The sequence below is a fragment of the Rhinolophus sinicus genome, linkage group LG18 (assembly GCF_036562045.2).
Source record: "Rhinolophus sinicus isolate RSC01 linkage group LG18, ASM3656204v1, whole genome shotgun sequence".
NCBI classification, from domain to species: Eukaryota; Metazoa; Chordata; class Mammalia; order Chiroptera; family Rhinolophidae; genus Rhinolophus; species Rhinolophus sinicus.
In genome coordinates this window covers 3308378-3327251 of record NC_133767.1, presented here as the reverse complement: position 1 = coordinate 3327251, position 18874 = coordinate 3308378, and the positions used below count along the sequence as shown (strand labels likewise).

General features: G+C 47.5%; 1 protein-coding gene across 1 annotated transcript in view; it reads left to right on the top strand.

The window, feature by feature from the left end:
* Window positions 1–18874, top strand: part of IQCK (IQ motif containing K) — a 77513-nt gene that overhangs the window by 10043 nt on the left and 48596 nt on the right. Inside the window, exons 5-6 of the mRNA XM_019751654.2 lie at window positions 10568–10620; window positions 10757–10834. Coding sequence (XP_019607213.2) covers window positions 10568–10620; window positions 10757–10834 — 131 coding nt within the window. The remainder of the gene's footprint in view (window positions 1–10567; window positions 10621–10756; window positions 10835–18874) is intronic.

The window sequence follows — 18874 nt, the reverse complement described above, 5'->3', positions numbered from 1 at the left end:
GGAATTCAAGAGCAGTAGTTTCTAGCACTTTCAGAGCTCTTACTCTGTACCAGACGTTGTTAGAAGCACTTTACCTGCAGGACCTCATCTAATGCTCCCAGCAGTCCTCCGACGTGAGTGTTGGTTGCCATCTTACAGATGACGGCTGTGCAACACCACGGTGACCCGAGTGTACACCTAGTCAGTGGCAGAGCCAAGACTCGGACCAGCAGCCTGGTCCCTGAGTCTCAGAGTTTGGTCACTAGACCATGTTGCCAGTTGGTCCAAGGGCCTGCCAAAAGCAGAGGCCAGAGTCTGAGAGAAAAGATGGGACTGGAGGCTCTGGAGGAGAAGCATGAGGAGCCAGGCAGATCTGGGGCAGTCACCCAGACCAGGCCCTCCCGCAGGCCACAAGGGCCAGAGCCCTTCACTTAGATTGTCCCACGAGTCCCAAGGTGCTCCAAAGCCAAGCCAAACCAAAAGAGAGGGAATAAAGGAGAGAGAAAAAAAGAGAGAAGTAGAACAAGAGGCAAGACTAAATTACTGTGCCGTAGAGCACTTGACCATTTACGTGCATGTCTGGGGGGCGGGGAGGGTGTCTGTCTGTCTGTCTGTCTGTGCACACGAATGAGGTGGTCTGTGGCACGTGGTCCAGTGGTTCAGAACCTGGGCTCTGGAATCAGGCAGACTTTGCTTGCAATCCAGCCCTGCCCTGGACAAGCTGTGAAAGCTTGATGATTCTGATTTTGATACATTAATAACCCAATTCTTCTATGATGTATGTCATTTTAAATATTATGAATTAGATGCCCATGAATTTCATAAAGAATTTTAATCAAATTGTTTGCTCATTGTTAGATATTTAAGTCTCTTAAATGCTCAGAATAAAATCCAGCTTATTTAATGTGCAGCTATTTCTCTGTTCCTTCATTTTTGGAGGAGCTCACAATTAGGGGACTAAACCTTCCGTGCACAATTTCCATGAGTTGTCGCAGCCTTTGGATGCGATGAAGACCCTGCACGTTTCATGACAGGAAGTTAGCAAGCGAAATAGATTTCTTTAACCCTTTCCCAGATGGTTGTTTTCAACTACGTGTAAAAAGGTCATAGTGAAAAATCTAAGTGGCATATGTGTGGCATTAAAGTGACCGTCTGTAAATGAAGTCAGTGGGCCTTTCGGTTTTGCTGTGAAATGAGCTGGTTGCTGGCAGTGTTTTATGTTTCGTTAAATGAATATACTCTGTCATAGGTAAAGAATGGAACATGATTACCTCGTACAAATAGCCAGGATAAGTATTTCTGTGGGTGGACAATGAATATTGTACAGGCATTTCCTGTGTGTACACTGATTTATGTAGCATATGTACGACTCTTGTCGAGTTTCCTTAATGACTCAGGACTGTTCCAGGGACTGAAAGGAAAGGAGGCCAGGATGGCAGGGGCAGAGTGAGCAAAGGAGATGGCAGGTGAGGTTAGCATGTCACGTAGGCCAGTAAAGGCTGTGGGTTTTATTTTCAGAGCAGTGACAAGTCATCAGAGTGGTGGTTCTCGACCCTATTGGGCCCACTGACCCCTTCTCATCACATTTCATAGTGCTTTTCTTACTGCCCTAAAATGAAATGCTTAGATGACATTACCTGTGTATCACTTACCTAGTTGCTGTGTTATTGTCTAATAAACTACCCGAAAGCTTTGCGACTTAAAACAACGATGACTTATTATTTCTGTGGGCCTACTGGGCAGCTCTTCTGTTGGTGTCACCTGGACTCACTCGTGTGGCTGCTTTTAGCTGGTGACCAGGCAGGAAGGGAAGGTCCAGGCTGGGCCCACTTATGTCTGGGGCCCTGGTGCTGGCTCTTGGCTGGCACACTCTGCTTCTCCTCCATGTGGCTCTCCTCCTCTGGGAGGACCAACCAGCTCCTTTACAGCCCGGGAGTTTTAGGGCAGTCTTCCAAAAAGGTGAGGGCGGAACTGTGAGGCCAGGGCTCTGAAACTCCACTGGCATCACTTCCGACTCATCCCACTGGTCAGAACAACTCACATGGCCAGCATCTCACGAGAGGGGAGAAGTAGACTCCACCTGGACCCAGCAGGCATGATTCATTAGGGGCCACTCTTATAATAGTCTATCTGTACAGTAATTTCAAAACTGCATATAGTGATCATTTGTTTTATAACGGATTGTAATATAAAGGAGAAATGAAATGAAAATCACTTCTAAGTCATATGTATTTCCTGTTTTAAAGCTCAGGCAAAACCACACTAGAAGATAGGAGGTAGCCCTTGCTTTCACCTGTCCACAGAATCACCTTGAATTCGACAGTGAAAAGGCAGACTCAGTCACGTGTGGTGTTTCAGTCACACACATACTGCGGTTATCCTTGGTGGCCTGATTTTCTGAAATGGTGAAGGACTCAAGCTCTGAAAGTTCAGTCTTCTCTTGATTTACATGGTAGTCGCTTTTCCGGAAAAATCAGTGTATACTAAAACCATATGAAAAGACCCTGTGTGTATACGTGAAATGGGGCTGGGTTCTCAGCTCAGACCCCTAGAAACGAGTTTTTCACCTCGCAGATATGCAGTGGGATATTTGAAATTATTGAGGCTGCAGGACAGTTTTTTATTGTGCAGCAGAGTCCTGCCCATTGCAGGATGTGGGATACTTGTGGTTCAGACGTCTGAAATGCATCTGCAGGGCTGTTCCTTCTGGAGGCTCCAGGGCAGAGTGTCGCCTGGCCTTTCCCAGCTTCGGAAGGCTCCTGCGTTCCTTGGCTCGCGGCTGCTCTCATCGTCAAAGTCAGTTACAGTGTCACCTCCTCCTCTGCTTCCCTCCTCACGACTCCCCCTCCTGCCTCCCTCCTAAGAAGAACCCCTGTCATTGCACCGGCCCCCCACCTCCCGGTTCATCTCTCCATCAGGAGCCTTAATTTAATCCCATCTGCCAAGTTCTTTTGCCGTGTCAGGTGACATATTCACGGGTCCTGAGGATCAGGAGGCAGACATATTTGGGGGACATATGAAAACTGTCTGTCCTAAGGGAGAAGCACTCAGGGGGCCTCAGGGCCAGGAAAGTGATGCAACCAGCTTGGACTAGCAGCAAAGGGACCCCAGGGAGCGGTGGGGACCTGGTGACTGAAGGAGCTCGTGCCCTCGGGGCGGGCTGCTGTGCTTCTCGTTTCCTGCCGATTGACACTGTGCAGCAGTGTGGGCTCAGCGTGGCCATATCCCCTGAGTTTTCAGAAGAAGCCCCCAATTCCAATTTTGCCACGTACTGTCCCTGTTAATTTGTTTTTTTTTTTAAGATTTTTATTGGCGAATGGGAACGGGACTTTATTGGGGAACAGTGTGTACTTCCAGAACTTTTCCAAGTTAAGTTGTTGTGCTTTCAATCTTAGTTGTTCAATCTTAGTTGTGGAGGGCGCAGCTCAGCTCCAGGTCCAGTTGCCGTTTCTAGTTGCAGGGGGCGCAGCCCACCATCCCTTACGGGAGTCGAACCGGCAACTTGGTGGTTGAGAGGACAGGCTCCAACCAACTGAGCCATCTGGGAGGCAGTTCAGCTAAGGTGCCGTGTTCAGTCTTAGTTGCAGGGGGCACTGCCCCCCTTGCAGGACTCGAGGAATTGAACTGGCAACCTTGTGGTTGAGAGCCCACTGGCCCATGTGGGAATCGAACCGGCAGCCTTCGGAGTTAGGAGCATGGAGCTCTAACCACCTGAGCCACTGGGCCGGCCTTGTCCCAGTTAATTTTTAAAAATACTATTGATCCTTAATTTTTAAAAAGATTAAACACAGCATGTCAAACAGAACACATTTGTGAGCTAGGTCTCACCCATTGGTGATCTTTGATTTGTATTCTTAACTTCTGTGAGTTCCTGGTCTGCGTCTCTTAGCTGTCTGCTGTCTGTCTGCTCTGCTTTGGGCCCAGCAAAGACAACCTGAAGTCCCCCCATCCCACATCCTTGCGAACACAACTACAGCCATGCCCCCTTATCCGAAGTTCCGCTTTCCGTGGTTTCAGTTACCCACAGTCAACCGCGATCTGAAAATAATTAAATAGGAAATCCAGAATTAAATAATTCACAAGGAGTTATCCTGCTGGGATGTGAATTTGGCACCTAACTATGAAAGGGAGTGCAGAGTTAAGGGCTGTTTTGTCAGGACCTACCATTACCAAACAGTACCCATTTGAGTGATTGATCAGTGGTGATTGATGGCAGTCGTTTGTAGGGTACTTCCTATATGCCAAGCATTATTTCACATCGTGCTCGCATTAATCATCACAGCCATCCTTTGAATGGGTGGCTTTATCGTCCTCGTTTTGTGGATGAGGAAACTGAGGCCCAAATTCACATGGCTGCTAAGAGGAAGAGCCAGAGTTTGAACCCCGGAATCTGGCCTCACAGCCTGGCACTCGGTTCTACTGTGTCGATAAGGCTGTTAGTATTGAAAATCCTTCCCTTTCAGACTCTTGGAATTGCTGTCGGATCCAGTTTGTGCACCGAGCAAGAAAACCTTGTTATAACTTCATAGTCGTGCTGTTTTCCTCCCTCTTTTCCTTGTAACAAAAGCAGCATTGATCACTTCATCCCTAAACTTGGCTGGGAGTTGCTTTCGTTTCTGAAACTCAGGCACCCTTTTCAAAAGACAAGGCTTTGAAAAGAAAGTCAACAAGCTCTGACCCGAGGCTGACCCCATGGTTGTCTTACAAAATAATGGGCAGTGGCTTTGTGACAGGGTTTTCCTTCTCGGCTCTGCAGCCTTGTCCTCTTGCTTTTAGGGGCCTGGCTTTGTGCCAAGTGGTGGGAGTGGCAGCCTTGACCTTGAGTGGCCGCTGAATAGGGGGAACGCTACCATTTGGCCATCAATTTCATTTCCATTATTCCATGAGACAGCAGTTAACTTTTTACCATATAACAAACCGCTTCAGAGGTTAGTGGCTTAACACAACAATTTGTTTAGCTCACCATTCTGGAAGCCAGCAGTCTGGACTGGGCTCAGCGGGGAGGTTCTTCTGGCCTTGGCAGCTCAGTACTGGGGGCCTGCGTGCTGGCTGGGCTGGGCTCAGCTCTCTTCCACCTGGTCTCTCATCCCGCACCAGATTAGCCCTGGATTGTTCACCTGGTAGATGGGGAGTGTTGCAGGGATTCCACTGGACAAACTCAAAGCCTCTTGAGCCTGAGGCTTAGAGCTGGCACTTTGTCATTTTCACTGCATTATATTGGCCCAAGCAAATCCCGAGGCCAGCTCAGAATCAGGGAGTGAGGAAACAGACTCTGTCTCTCTCGATGGGAAGAGCTGTAAAGCCACATTGCAAGGGTGTGGCCCAGGGAGGGATGGAGAATAGTGGCCCTTTAGGCAGTTTTCCTCATACGCTGTTTTAGGAATAATGCAGATTGGGCAGCAGATGGCAGGTTTGAGTTCTGGCTCTAGCCTTGTGACTTCAGCAAAGTTGTCTGCAGCTCTCTGCCCCCTGAATTTATAAACCACAGGCAGGAGTATTGAGAGGATTAGATGCGGTAACGTGGGGAGGGGGCTCACTCGGGGGTCCAACGGGGTTCAATTTTTTTATTTTAAAGATTTTATTGGGGAAGGGGAGCAGGACTTTATTGGGGAACAGTGTGCACTTCCAGGCCTTTTTTCCAAGTCAAGTTGTTGTCCTTTCAGTCTTAGTTGTGGAGGGCGCAGCTCAGCTCCAGGTCCAGTTGCCGTTGCTAGTTGCAGAGGGCACAGCCCACCATCCCTTGTGGGAGTCAAACCAGCAACCTTGTGGTTGACAGGACGCATTCCAACCAACTGAGCCATCTGGGAGCTCAGCAGCAGCTCAGCTCAAGGTGCCGTGTTCAATCTTAGTTGCAGGGGGCGCTGCCCACCATCCCTTGCGGGACTCGAGGAATTGAACTGGCAACCTTGTGGTTGAGAGCCCACTGGCCCATGTGGGAATTGAACCGGCAGCCTTCGGAGTCAGGAGCATGGAGCTCTAACCGCCTGAGCCACCGGGCCGGCCCCAGGAGTTTTATGTATGTGTAAAATGGTGGCTGAAAATAAGTCTTATCTCAGCTTTAAATATAGATGAAATGCAGAGTCTGGATAGAGGTGATAAGACTTTCTACCTCTTTTCCTGTCACATGCAACATAAAACTTTCCTTTCGGCTTTGGTTGCTCATCAAACTCCGTTACAATGAAGACGATGATAAACAACAGTTGGTATCAGGAAACTATTTCTAACTCCTGATAAGTCCTTTGATGATCTCATGATACTAAAATTTGCTACTATGAGTAATTCAGTAAAACAAAACCTTTTTTTTTCTTTTGTACATTCCGTGCCCATCTAATAGTCATTTATTTTAGTTTTTAAAAATCACATGCCTGAATATCTTTTAAAAGGTGCTAGGGCGCTGGTCAGTAAGAGGAAAAACTCTGTTCCGTGGCCTTGAGCAAAAGGAAAAACAGAACGGCCATCAGCTTTTGTTTGAGAAGTGTCTCAGGAGTGGAAAAAATAGATTCTCGCAGGAACCGTGTGGTGGAATTATTTTAGCATTACTCCTTTTAATCACAGCCACTTTTAGAAATGACCCCAGGCTTTGTGCTGGAAGTCTTGGTCAATGTTTTGTGTTCTGAATGCATATTTTTAACTTCTTTTCAGAAGTCTTATTTTTCTCTCATGAAGTTCTAATGCAGAGGGAAAAAAAGGAACCTGTTTGAAGTTTGCTGTGATCGGTAGCCTTTTGGCATCTGGGGATAGCCCAAGTGGGGGCTCATTTCTAGGATCGTCGCTATTGATCAGTTTCATCACGTCTGGGGGGCGGGGGGGGCTCGGGTATCTAGAAGTTTATTGTGGAGAATGTCTACGTGGGAAAGGAGGCTGTGACAGTCTAAGCACATGCCATGCCCCCAGCCTGCACCGCGGCCCTTTGTCCCTGCTTTGTCCGCGCCCCCGTCACCCCAGCCACACGTGACGGAACCAGGGTTGTGTCCACAGCTGCTTAACCTGTCCTGAGCAGCTGTGGACACTGAGCCCGGGCTCTGCCCCCGCTCAGAGGAATGCTCGTTTTCCTTCCAGGAACCCCTGTGCTCGAGTATAGTATTGTTCAAGAATATCATGGCCTCTCCCTAAGGGGAGGCCTGACCCTGTGGTTGCTTTGGTCAGCGGAATGAATAATACGTCATATGTGATTTCCAGACACGCTTTAAGAGTCCAAGCATGGTTCACCGTCTTCTTTTCGTTTGGATGATAATAAGCCACATTTCAGCCAGAGCTTCGCTCCGCTCGCCTGAGTAAATCCACGTGAAACAGGTCCCCCAGTCTGTCTCCTGCTGTGTATGTATCCAACGTAAAAATCGGTACAAAATACTGTGAATTAAAGCCCGATTTCTGCCTTTCCTCTCTGAGGTTTGGGGCTTCCATGATGATACTCTCCTCCCCCAATTTTATCACAACATTTTTCCCCAACATACGAAGAACTGAAAGAATTTCGGAGTGAACACCCACACACCCGTATTCACCCCCTGGATTCTGCAGTTAGGTGCCGTTGTGCTTTGTTTGCTTCTTCGCGTGTCTGTCCACCAGTCCGTCCACCCGTCCCTCTGTCCAGCTCCCCATTTTGCTGATGCATTTCAGAGTCCGTGGCCGACTCGGGGTGACTGACGACGTCTGCTCCTTTGACGTTTTGTCCCCTTCTCCACTTCGTTCTGGGTATTTTTTTAAGTTACTTTTTAACCTTGTTTGAGGTTGTCTTAACTGTGTCCTCTGCTCACCCAAACTTTCACATTGTCCCCCTTTAAAAGTCACGCACTCAGTGTATTTGCCCATGTTACGTAAACCCGGGCGCCCACACACTCTTAACCCCCCGCTGTGGTTTTTCTCCGTTACTTCCTCTCTATCTCTTCTCGCACCACAAGTTTTCATTTGCTGTCCCTTCTCTCTTTCAGCTCCCAGCAGATAATTTTTAAACTAAACAACAGCCGAACAATATCCCCACTGTTCCCTGTGTCTGAGTAGTCACAGCACGTCCACGTGTGCCCAGAACAGAAAGAAAACACAGTTTCTCCCATTTTATTTCTTTGCATCAAACGTGATTAAGTCTGTCGGCGTGACCTTCATGCATCGGACCATTTGGCTATTTGAAAACTCTATCTAATAGAGTAAGTCGAGCGGCATTCCCTTTGTAGAAGGAATCTTTACCACTAAATGGAGTGGTAAATGCCAAGGTAACAATGCATCTTTTGTAGGGCAAGAGAGAGACACTGCCATCCTACAATTGCTGGATTGTCTAAATTACTATGTGGTGATTCATGCTAGATACATATTTGCATTGCTGTGCAAGCTTTTTTTTGGTTTTTTTTTGTTAAATATGGCTTTTTGAAGGGACTCCTAGTCTTGCAATGCAGATGTTGAAGCCCCCATTACATGGTCTAGTACATTAGATTTTATTACCCTGGCCTGCAGTCTTTCAGTTTTTTTATAAAAGGCTATCGGCAATGAGGTAAGAAACTGGAAACAATCTTCAGCAACTCAGGCACCGCTAGATTTTATTTACTAACAGCTGTAATAAAGCTTTCAGTTAAAAAAAGCAATCTTACGGAGCACTTTCCTTTTCGGTTAGAATCAATTCTGCAACAATCTTTACAACCTTATCTAAGATTGTAAAGCTGAGTTGGCTGTTTCAAAGTGAAGGCGAGAAAGAAGTAGAAAAAGAAAGAAAAAAATTTCTTAATAAAATATCGCGGGAAGAAGAGAAATTGTTCAGAATTCAATTGGCAACTCCTACTTTTAAAGGTAGGATTCTTATACCTGAGCTCTCCTTGCTTTGATACTTGAGAGTTGAATGGTGAATTCATTTATTTATTCGTTGACTCACCACTCATTGATCGGCTATTTTGTGCAAGGCACTCAATTAAGTGTTGGGACTATAAAGAAAAGGAAGACATGTGCCCTGTCCTCACAGAATTTACAGTTTGGTGAGGGAGATGGACACTTGGGCTAGCAGTCTTGTTAGTTATGACAGGGACACACAGAAGTGGGGGTGAGGAGAGCCGACCCCAAACTGAAGAGGGTGAGAAGGCTCAGAACAGTTTCCTGGAGGTGTCCATCTTGAAGGACAAATGGGAATTAGTCAACTGGAGAAGAAAGGAATCCTTGTTAAAATTCTTTCTGTTGCAAGCAATAAACAGCTCAGTGCAAACTGGCATAATAAAGAAAGGGAATATATTGGCTCGTGTCCCTGAAAGGGCCAGGGGATTCGGGCTTCAAGCATAGCTGGATCCAGGGTCTAGTGCAAATTATATTTGTAGTGATCCTGTTTCCAAACACGGTCACATTCTGAAGTACCGGAGGTTAGGTCTTCAATGACTTTGGGGGAGGGGAGACTCAAAGCAACCCGTAACCCTCTGCCTGTCTGTCTTCCCTCTCTTGGATCTCCAGCTGGTACCTCTCATTGACTGGACCCCAATAGAGAAGAAAGGAGCCTGGTTGACATGAACCATAAAATCAGCCTCCTGAGCCATGGAACAGGGTGGAGAAGGTAGAGCTAGGGGGGCAAAGAGAGATTTTCCAGCCGACTCTGTGCTGCCTTCTATCTTGGGAAGATTCTCTACACATGGCAACCAACGCCTCTAGACCCACTTTGTTCTAAGCCCCCCTGCTGTCCTGACAGGAGAGCTGGGACCCTCTGTCTCCCGGTTGAAATAACAGTTCTCTAAAAGGAGTTAACTGATTCTGTGTGGGTTCTACATGGGCCTAGGAGGCAGGATCCCCAGGCCTGCACCCCCTGCCCTTCCCAGCATGCCTTGTCCCCATTGCTGCAGGACGGTTTTCCCCTCGCGGCGTACTAGCTGTCTGTCACCTAGGAACTGCGTTCCGTCGCGTATTATGAGAACTCAGGAGCAGGGGTGATAATCCAGATGAAGTTGATTTTCCTTTCCATCTCAAGGCGTCCAGAGCAGGTCAGGCCTAAGCAGCTGCCGAGGCTTGAGGAAGCCAGTAAAAACCCACATTTCTTCTAACCTACCATCCATCGCATGTGGCTTTTGGCGTCGTGGCCAAAACGCTGCTCCACTTCCAGCCCCACGTCTGTGCTCCAGGCTGAAGGAAGCAGAAAGAAATTTCAGGGAAGAAGGGCAGTAGGAACCAAGAAAAGAGAACCTTCTCAGAAATCCATAGGACATGGTCATTTCTGTCATACAGTGGAACTGTGTCACGTGGCTGTCCCTTTCTACATGGGAGGCGGGGCTGTTCTGGGGATTGGAGTGGACGGGGGAAAGCCATAAATACAATTACTCAGCATCAAGGTCTAGATATAAATAGAATCCTCCTGAGAAAATTCCAAAAGCACGTAATAAGCCCGCTCCCAAGGGTGCCGTCTTTTATTAGTCCCTGTTGTCAGAAACGTGCTTCTCCAAAGCTGACTGGAGAAGTGTTTTCAGAATTCTTTACATCACCCGACTTCCTGTTTGTTGATTGCTTATAAACCTCACAGAGGGCTCGTGCGTATCACATGTAACACGAGCAGTCAGTTAACTGACCCCTCTTCCTTTGCCCTACCCAGATGTGAGGGTCAAGAATGTAATTGAATTCTCTCTTCTCTCTTTAGAGGAAAAGAACCAAGTTCATTGCCTGTGATTTTCTGACTGAGTGGTTATACAAGTAAGTGTGTCATGTCTTTGAATATGCTGTGACCCCAAGGATTTAGTTGTGTTGATTTACAAGCAGAGTGACAGCAATTGACTTGAATTCTTGCTTATTCTTTTCTTGTCAATCAAACGTATGGCGTCGTGACCAGTCAAAATCCAAAGAGGACAGGGGCGCCCTTCACCGAGTTCTTCTCTATTCCGTTTGTGAAGCAGTGGCTGAAGCAACAGTAAGTGCCCACCTAAGGCGTTACATGATTGACACCTCATTGAAAGAATGTGTTAAAGGCAGTTTTCTCCACTCTAGGAGAACTAACTCCTGGGACCCACCCAGGACCCCTGGGCGGTTACATGTGCGGCTCTTGTCTCTGGTTATTTTCAGTCGAGGCCCAGGGCACCTACCCACACAGTGAAGAGTCAAGAAGCACTTCAGAAATAAAATAGAAAACTTTCAACAGTTCTTCTCCTAAGTGACTCATCTCTCCTTTCACTCACCCTCTCCCTTCCTCTTCCTTCCCTCTCCCCGGCCCTGAGGGTCATTATGTCTCAGGAAATATGACTGAAGGTTTCTAAACATTAATTTTTAGTTATATGCATCAACTCTACATTTCAAGTATTCGAACATGACAGATAAAGTTAACACGCTTTGACCCTCATTCTACTCTGAACCCTCTCACAGCAGTTATCAGTTTGGTCTATGATGCACCCTTCCAGAGCACTTAAAATTAGTTATTTAACCATCTACAATGAAATCGTATCGCATAAAATTAGTAGTATTCTTTTATGTGAGCTATTTTTTTTAAAATCAGTGATGTAGCAATGATACAACGATGGCAACTGACCCTTATTGAGTGCTTGTATCACCCTTCTTGGCATGATAAAAATTAAAGTCTACTAGTCTAATCCACTGCAATAACTATTTACTGAACACCTACCAAGTGCACTGCACAGAGCTTAGTGCTGTGGCGAAAACAGAGAGGAATAAAATGGGGCTGCAGCCCTTGGGGTGTAAGTCAGATGTTAGCAGAGCACTGAAGGGAAGTGGGGGGCACACGACCACCCACAGACCCCCCGGGCAGGCCTGGAGCCAGTCCAGCTGGGGCAGTGGCCAAGCTGGTGGGTACCCAGATTTGATCCTGAGAGGCAAGAACTCAGGTGCCATATCCCTCTTGAGGGTCCCCTTGAACAGGAAGAGTCAGAGGCAAGTAGGAACCAACGTTCATAAGGAGAATGGGGTCCGGAGCCAGGAAGCAACACCTAATCCGGGTTTTTCCAACCTGGCACCATAGGCCTTTCGCCCTGGGTCATTCTCTGTTGTCGGGTGGTGGTCAGCAGCTCTCGCCTTCACTCACTCCATGCCAGGGTGCAGACTGTTTTGGCAAGATTGCCCCTACGAGTGCAGGGAATGTGTGAGCTGAAGGACAGCCTGGAGTCGTGAGGCTGTCCCTTCTAAGGCTGTGGTTACAGCCCTAAGGGCTTGAGAGAGGACAACAGGGATGAGAGAGGAGGGACATGGGACGGGTAGAATGGATGGATGACTGGGATGCGTGTAGGGTGGGGAAGCCGTGTGCCTGGAAAAGGGGAGGTTTGCTGCTGGGTGAGGGGGGCCATGAAAGAAGCAAGACCAGCCAGAAAAGCAGGTTCTGGGGAAAGATGATTCCTGCCCGGGCGGGGCACATTGAGACTGAGGTGCCTCTAGCATGTCCGTGTTGGAGACCTTGGCGTGAAGCTCGGAAGTGGGGTCTGGGGAGAAATGCTCATCGCTTGTCCGATGGACGAGGCTCCTTGGAGCACCCCTGAGCTGGTCCCGGAGGTTCGAGGAAGGAGGCACTTACTCTAAGTCACGTGCTTGGCCCTGGGGACCGGGGCTGGTCTTGCCGCTACGTTCGCAAAGCAAACCATTGTTTCCCCTTAGATTCTGTGTTGATCTGAAATGACCAGTGGGGAGGGAGCAGGGTGTATTAGTTTTCCGTTGCTGCTGTAACAAATTCCCACACACCTGGTGGCTTTGAACAATCCAAACCTATTATCTTAAGCCTGGAGGTCAGAAGCCCGATGTGGGTCTCACGGGGCTAAACTCGAGGTGCTGGCAGGGCTGTGTTCCTTTCTGAAGTTCTCTGGCCTCTCCAGCCTCGAGGGGGCCCTGTGTTCGTCAGCTGGGGCCACTTCTTCCATCTGCAGAGGCAGCAGTGCTGCTCCCTGACTCTTTTGCCTCCCTCTCCCACTGTGAAGGACTCACGGGATGACTTTGCTTCTCCCAGATCATTGAGAGTCATCCCTCCATCTCCAGAGCCATAACCTAATCATACCCGCAGAGTCCCTTTTGCCGCATAAGGTCACATATTCTCAGTCCAGGAATTATGCTGTGACGTCCCTGGGCTCCATCGTTCTACCTACCGTAAAGGGTGATGGAGAATATGGGGGAATTGAAAGTCCCTCACTCCTGGGGATCGCCTCCATTTGAGTGGGGATGACTTACGTTTTTAAATGGTATTACGGGTTTTGTAAAAATGATGCGTGCTATGAGAAAAGGGAAAGCAGACGGAAAAGTGAAAAGGAAAACATGCAGGTTACCTAAGAGCCCGTCCCCCAGGTAGCACCCGTGTTGACATTTTAGCGAACTTCTTTCCAGAGACTTCTCTGTATGTATGTACACGTAGCAGAAGATGTATATTTACTCCTCTGAGACCAGAGCTTAAAAGTGAGAGGAAATTCGAGTGGGAAGGGGGAAGAGCTGAGAAAGTGCGCATTGGGTCTGTCATTGTGGTCGCTCACGGAGGGAGGTGTGAAGGCATCTGCTGAGGGGGAGGCCCAGGCGGCTTCTGGAGGCTTGTGGGGGAGGGCGAGGAGGGGGCTGCAGCAGCTGCCACGGTGACACCGTGGGCTAAATAGGGACAACCCAGCTGATGGCCTGGACTTGCGGTGCAGGGAAACAGCCTGCTCCTGCGCACTGGCAAAGCGGGTGCAGTGAGAGGTCTGGACTGGGAACGTTTAAGTACAAGGGAAAGCCTTGTGAACTTTTCTAAGGATAGTAGCTTAATACTGTTCTCCTAAATTACCATGCTTTCTGAGTTACCTTAACAATTTGACAAGCAGTTTTCAGGAAGAGAAAGAAATACTACCTTGTGTGTGTTCACATTGGAAGTATGAACATACCAGACTCAGAAACACTACAGTGGGGGTGGTAGGGTCCATATGGTGTTTGAAATTTCAGTGTGTGGATCTTACTTGGATCCCGAGTCAAAGAACACAGCTCAGCAGAAAAATGGGGAGGCGACTGGCAATTTGAGCACTTAGTAAGTAGTTGATGATATAAAGAATTATTATTTTATTTAAAATGTAAGATTTTTGTAGTCATGATAAAAAAGTTATTACTGTTTAGAGAAACATGCTGACATATTTATGAATGAAACATGAAATGGCTTGATGTCTACGGACACGACCAGGGGAGGTGACACAAGTGACCCACCTGGAGAACAGGAGAATTCAAGCTGGCTGATGGTGACATGGGTTCTTTTTTTTTTTTTCCTGCCTGCTTTTTTATATCCGTGAAATTTTCCATAATAAAAAATTAAAAGGGAAAGAAACAATGCATGTTTTCAAAGCTCTCCATGAACACCGATTGAATGGTGGGTGTGCCACGGGCAAGGAAGTATCTGTTGACTGGCAGTGAACCGGGAGGGTGAGGGCTGGAGTGAGTGACAGACTTGGGGGGGGGAGCCCCAGTTTCCATGTGATTATGCAGAGAAGCTCAAACGGCATGGAAGGAAAATGGCCAGGGGAGAGTGGCAGGTGTGGGCCCAAGGGGGAATCTTTGGGGTGCCGGGGAGGCCCTGGTCACCCTTCCCGAGACCTGACCGCGTGCACAGCTCAGCTCACCAGCCAGTTCTCCTGCATGGGTCTCATTCTCCCTCTGCACCCCCTTCCATGCCAAACCCAGTTCTCCCAGAACAATGGGGAGGAGGGCTAATGTGCTCTGAGCCCTGGGCTGGCCCTAACAACACAGCTCCAATAATGGTAGGGTTCCAGGGGACAGGAAATGGCTTTCAAGGTCGGGTCAGCAAACTTTCTGTAGCAGACAGTGAGTCTGTTAGGCTTTGCAGGCCACGTATGGGCTCTGTTGCAATTACTGAACTCCACTGTTGTGGCATGAAACAGCTATAAACAGTACGTGAACAATAGGCATGGATGTGTTCCAATAAAACTTTATTCATAAAGACAGATTTGGCCCACAGACTATATAGTTTGCTGCTCCCCATTTGAGGGAGACACCAGTAACCTTCCCAAACTATAGCTTCATGTGAGGGCAAGTAATATAAATAGAAGTGAGTGGGTGGGAAAGATGGAGGGCTAGAGAAAGTAGATCAGATCAGGAATTTGCAAAATGGAGATGTGGTAGTCGTCAGGGATGAGCCATTCTAAGGTGTCACTGTTCTGTCGAGTGACTGACGGACACGAGGAGATGGGCTCATGGAATCATGCGGACCCGAGGCCGTAGTGTTGGAGGTGTCATCAGTATCTGAAAAGGTTAGTGGGCGTGGGTTAAAGAAGATGACAGGATGTCACATCCCGCAGCTATCAAAGGCGGTGGACGAATGTCCCAGAGCCCCAGGGTAATGGCCGTGCAGGGTAGGGATTAGGAGCTTGGGCTCTGGAGTCACAGCTCTACATTCCAAATGAAGCACCTCTGCTTCCAGCTGTGTGACTGTGCAAAGCCGACTGAGCCTCTTTGAGCCTCAGTGTTTCCATCTGTAAAATGGTCTTTCACCTAAACAGATCTAGTTCCCCGCATAAGAGGAATTCTGGTACCAGCTATTAGGGAATACATTTGTTTCCACTACTGGTACATGTTCCAAGCAGGGGTGTTCCAGCTATTTCAGGGAAGTTATTGAATGTAGGGTTCATTTATCCAGCTAATATTTATTGGATGATTAAATGTGCTCTGAAATGATGGAGCAGTTATACTCTCAAGCTGGCTGGCTGCCATTCACTGGACACTTACTCTGTGCCGTGGTCCCTGGCACGTGGTCCTGTCTTCATGGACAGAAAGAGTTTGTGGATAGTTGGATTGCGGTATATATGTACTGAATTTATGCTAATTCAACGCTATGCGCTTGGGGCATAGAGAGAGAAGTTTTTTTTTTCTGTTTTAAATGCAAGCAATTTCACTCGAGGTGAAGCGTAAAATAGGACACAGGACTTAGCTATTTGCTTCGTTCTCAGTTTTACGTGCCCCTCAGAACATGAGTAGTCTACAAGACAGCTACTTCCCTTCTGTCTGTGTGTCTGTCTATCTGCCTACCTATCAGACGTTTTTATAATGCTTAGTCAGGTACTATTCTGAGCAGTTTAGAAATACTGTATAATGTGACTTGCGTAACAACCCTAGAAAGTTGGAACTATTCCTTTCCCCGTCGTATTCATCAGGCTAGACCATGTAGGTTGCAGTGATAAACACGCCCAAAATACCAGCGGCTTAACCCAGTGACGGCCTAGTGTGAGCTCATGTAATGATGGGTGCAGCTCGGGCAGCCCCCGTGTAAGTTACCGCTACTTGGACCATATGATCTTAGAAGGTCAGTGCAGCACGGGAAGGAAAGAATGGTGGAGGCACCCTTGTGCTTCACCTTCTCACCTCTGCTCACATGGCCCCAAACCAACTGCAAGGGAGGCCGGGAGATGCACTAGGAGTACTAGTTGTCCCGGTGACAGCCATGTTGCAGACAAAGAACTGAGGCACAGAGAAATCACGGAAGTTATTTGCCCAAGGTCACAAGCTAGTAAATAGCAGAAGCAGCATTTGAACCCAGGCTGTCTGGTTCCAGAGCCCGTGCTGTCGGGGGCGTGTTAATTACTCTGCTGCCTCTCGAATCACTTAGTAGTTAGAGTGATCGGTACTAAAACTGGGAGGAAACTGGCTACGTGAGGCTGCTGGAAAGATGCTATGTCTGTATGTGGTTAATTTAAGCGACAGTAAGGGGAAATTTTGACTGGCTGTGATTTTCATCTTATGTCCCGACTAATAGAGTACAGCTCCCGTGTAAAATGCAGCTCCTCTGTCTATTCTGTGAGTGCTAGCGTTTGGAGCCTCAAATAATCCTATCTATCCGCCTGGGAGCTATGTACAATGTGAGTGCAAGTCTTATTTTAATGTTCTTGGTAAGACGGATTCCACCAAGCCCGACGGTCTTTGCTGCTCGATGCCCTTATAGCATCCGGTCACCGCTGGGAGGCTGGGATCATTTGTTACTGGTGGCTGCCGATCGCTTATCACATAAATGACGGGCCCTTCTCGCAAAGGCTCCCCATAATTTAGCATGTCCTACTCTCTGTCCATCCCTTCTTGGTTACCCATTTCTTTTCCATGACTTTTTGTGGTTTTTTTTTTAAATAACTGCATTTTTATGTAGCTGGGGACATTGACAACCCTTTAAAAATTCTCTTAAGTTTACCAAAATAACTAAGATTTATCCTGTATAAAATATACTTATTCGTTAAATAAACTCGACAGTGAAAAGGAAACGTTTAAAATCGAGGATCGTCAGAATTAAGTAACTCTAGACCTAAAAAAATCTCTTGGAAGGATGTTTCGCTCCACATGGCAGGAACATGGCTTTCATTTTCTCCTCTATGTTATTTTGTAGGTTTCCTGTTGTCCACAGAGTTCCTTTAAGAATGAAAAACAATTGCAAAAGTAAAGGGTATTTATTCTATTTTTTTTAATTCCATCTTCTTGCTTCCGGTGGTAGACGTTCATGTTTTTCCGGCCTTGATCTCCCCCTTCTTTGAGTGCCCTGTGTTTGAGGGAGGCTCACCGCTCTCCATTCTCAGTTCCCACGGACAGTGTTTGACTCCGCTTCTGTCTCTGAGCTGGGTATGTGACCCAGGCCTGGCCAGTCAAAGCAATGACTCTCCCCAACCTTGTGGCTAGGTTGGTTCAATCGGAGGTAAGCCCAAGAGTTTTCAAGATGCAACCAGGAAAAATTTTCTCCCTTTTCCTCTAGACTTGGAGCTTTCACGTGATAGGCCTTGAGCTGCCGAGGGCATCCAGCTAAAGGGATTGTGCCTGAGATACAGCATAACGATAGGTGGCCAGGGCCTGCCTCTTTATGGTGGTGTTGTGAGCCTGTCTGCCCATGCCTAACGCCAACACTACCCCACTAGTTACGTGAGCCAATAAATACCTACTTTTGTTTTTTGCTTAAACCAGTTTGAGTTAGATTTCTGATACTTGCAAATGAAAGAGTCCTGACTGATAGGTTCTCCTGCGTGGCTTTAGCCAACTACCCTCCAGCATTCTGTATTAGTCAGCTTTCTCTAGGTTCTGCCACAGTAACAAACAGCCCTCAACGATGCCTTAGAACAACAAAAGTTTATTCTTCACTCTGTTGTATGTTGGCTGTGTATCACCTTTGGCTCTGCTTCACGTCTTGGGACCCAGGACGAAGGAGCAGCTCCCCTCCCTCGTTCTCAAGCAGAAGGAAAAGAACAGTGGCCAACCCTTGCAATGGCAAACATCACTTCTGCTCACATTTCATTGGCCAGTACAAGTCCCATGGCCAAGCTCGATATCAGTGCTGTAGGGAAGTTGACACCACCGACAGGGAGCCACTGCAAGGTGTGTGGCCAAGAGTGGGGTACACAGTTCTCTTACAGGGAAAGGAGTCATAATTGGGAACAACAGTACAGTGTTCTACGTGCTCTAATCAGAGCTCGACGAGGGTGTTTTCTTCCCCACCTTTCAACAGTGGTGGATTGCGTCATATCTCCTGCTGGCTTTCCTCCTGCTTAGGAAGCCCGCACCATCCTCTCTTGTGGCATACAGCCCGGATTCAACCAGTCAGACAGAAGCAGTGACATTATTTGCTACCGTATTAAGAACAGGAAAAGTTTTGCTTTTTTTATTTTGACCGAAACGAATGGATCAGACTCATTTGCAAGAACAAATCACCAAATAAGCATAAGGAACAGATATGCACGGCTGCCTAGCTGGTCCCCTGTCCCAGGGGGGAAGGCTCATGAAAGACATCGTTAAAGGTGAGACCTTCAATGAAACAAAGATTGTGTTTTAAAAGAGAAGAGGTTGCTTTGGGTGAAACGTCTTTTCAGCTAAGTTCTACCCTTGGATCAACAAAAGAAAAGAAAACATATCCACTATACTTTTATGTCGGCGAAAGGGATCTTATGACCAAAAACTGAGGTGAAAACAAAGGTGTCACCATGCCGTGTGAGGACAAGTGCTGGCTGTGTGATGGCATTAAACTTAACAG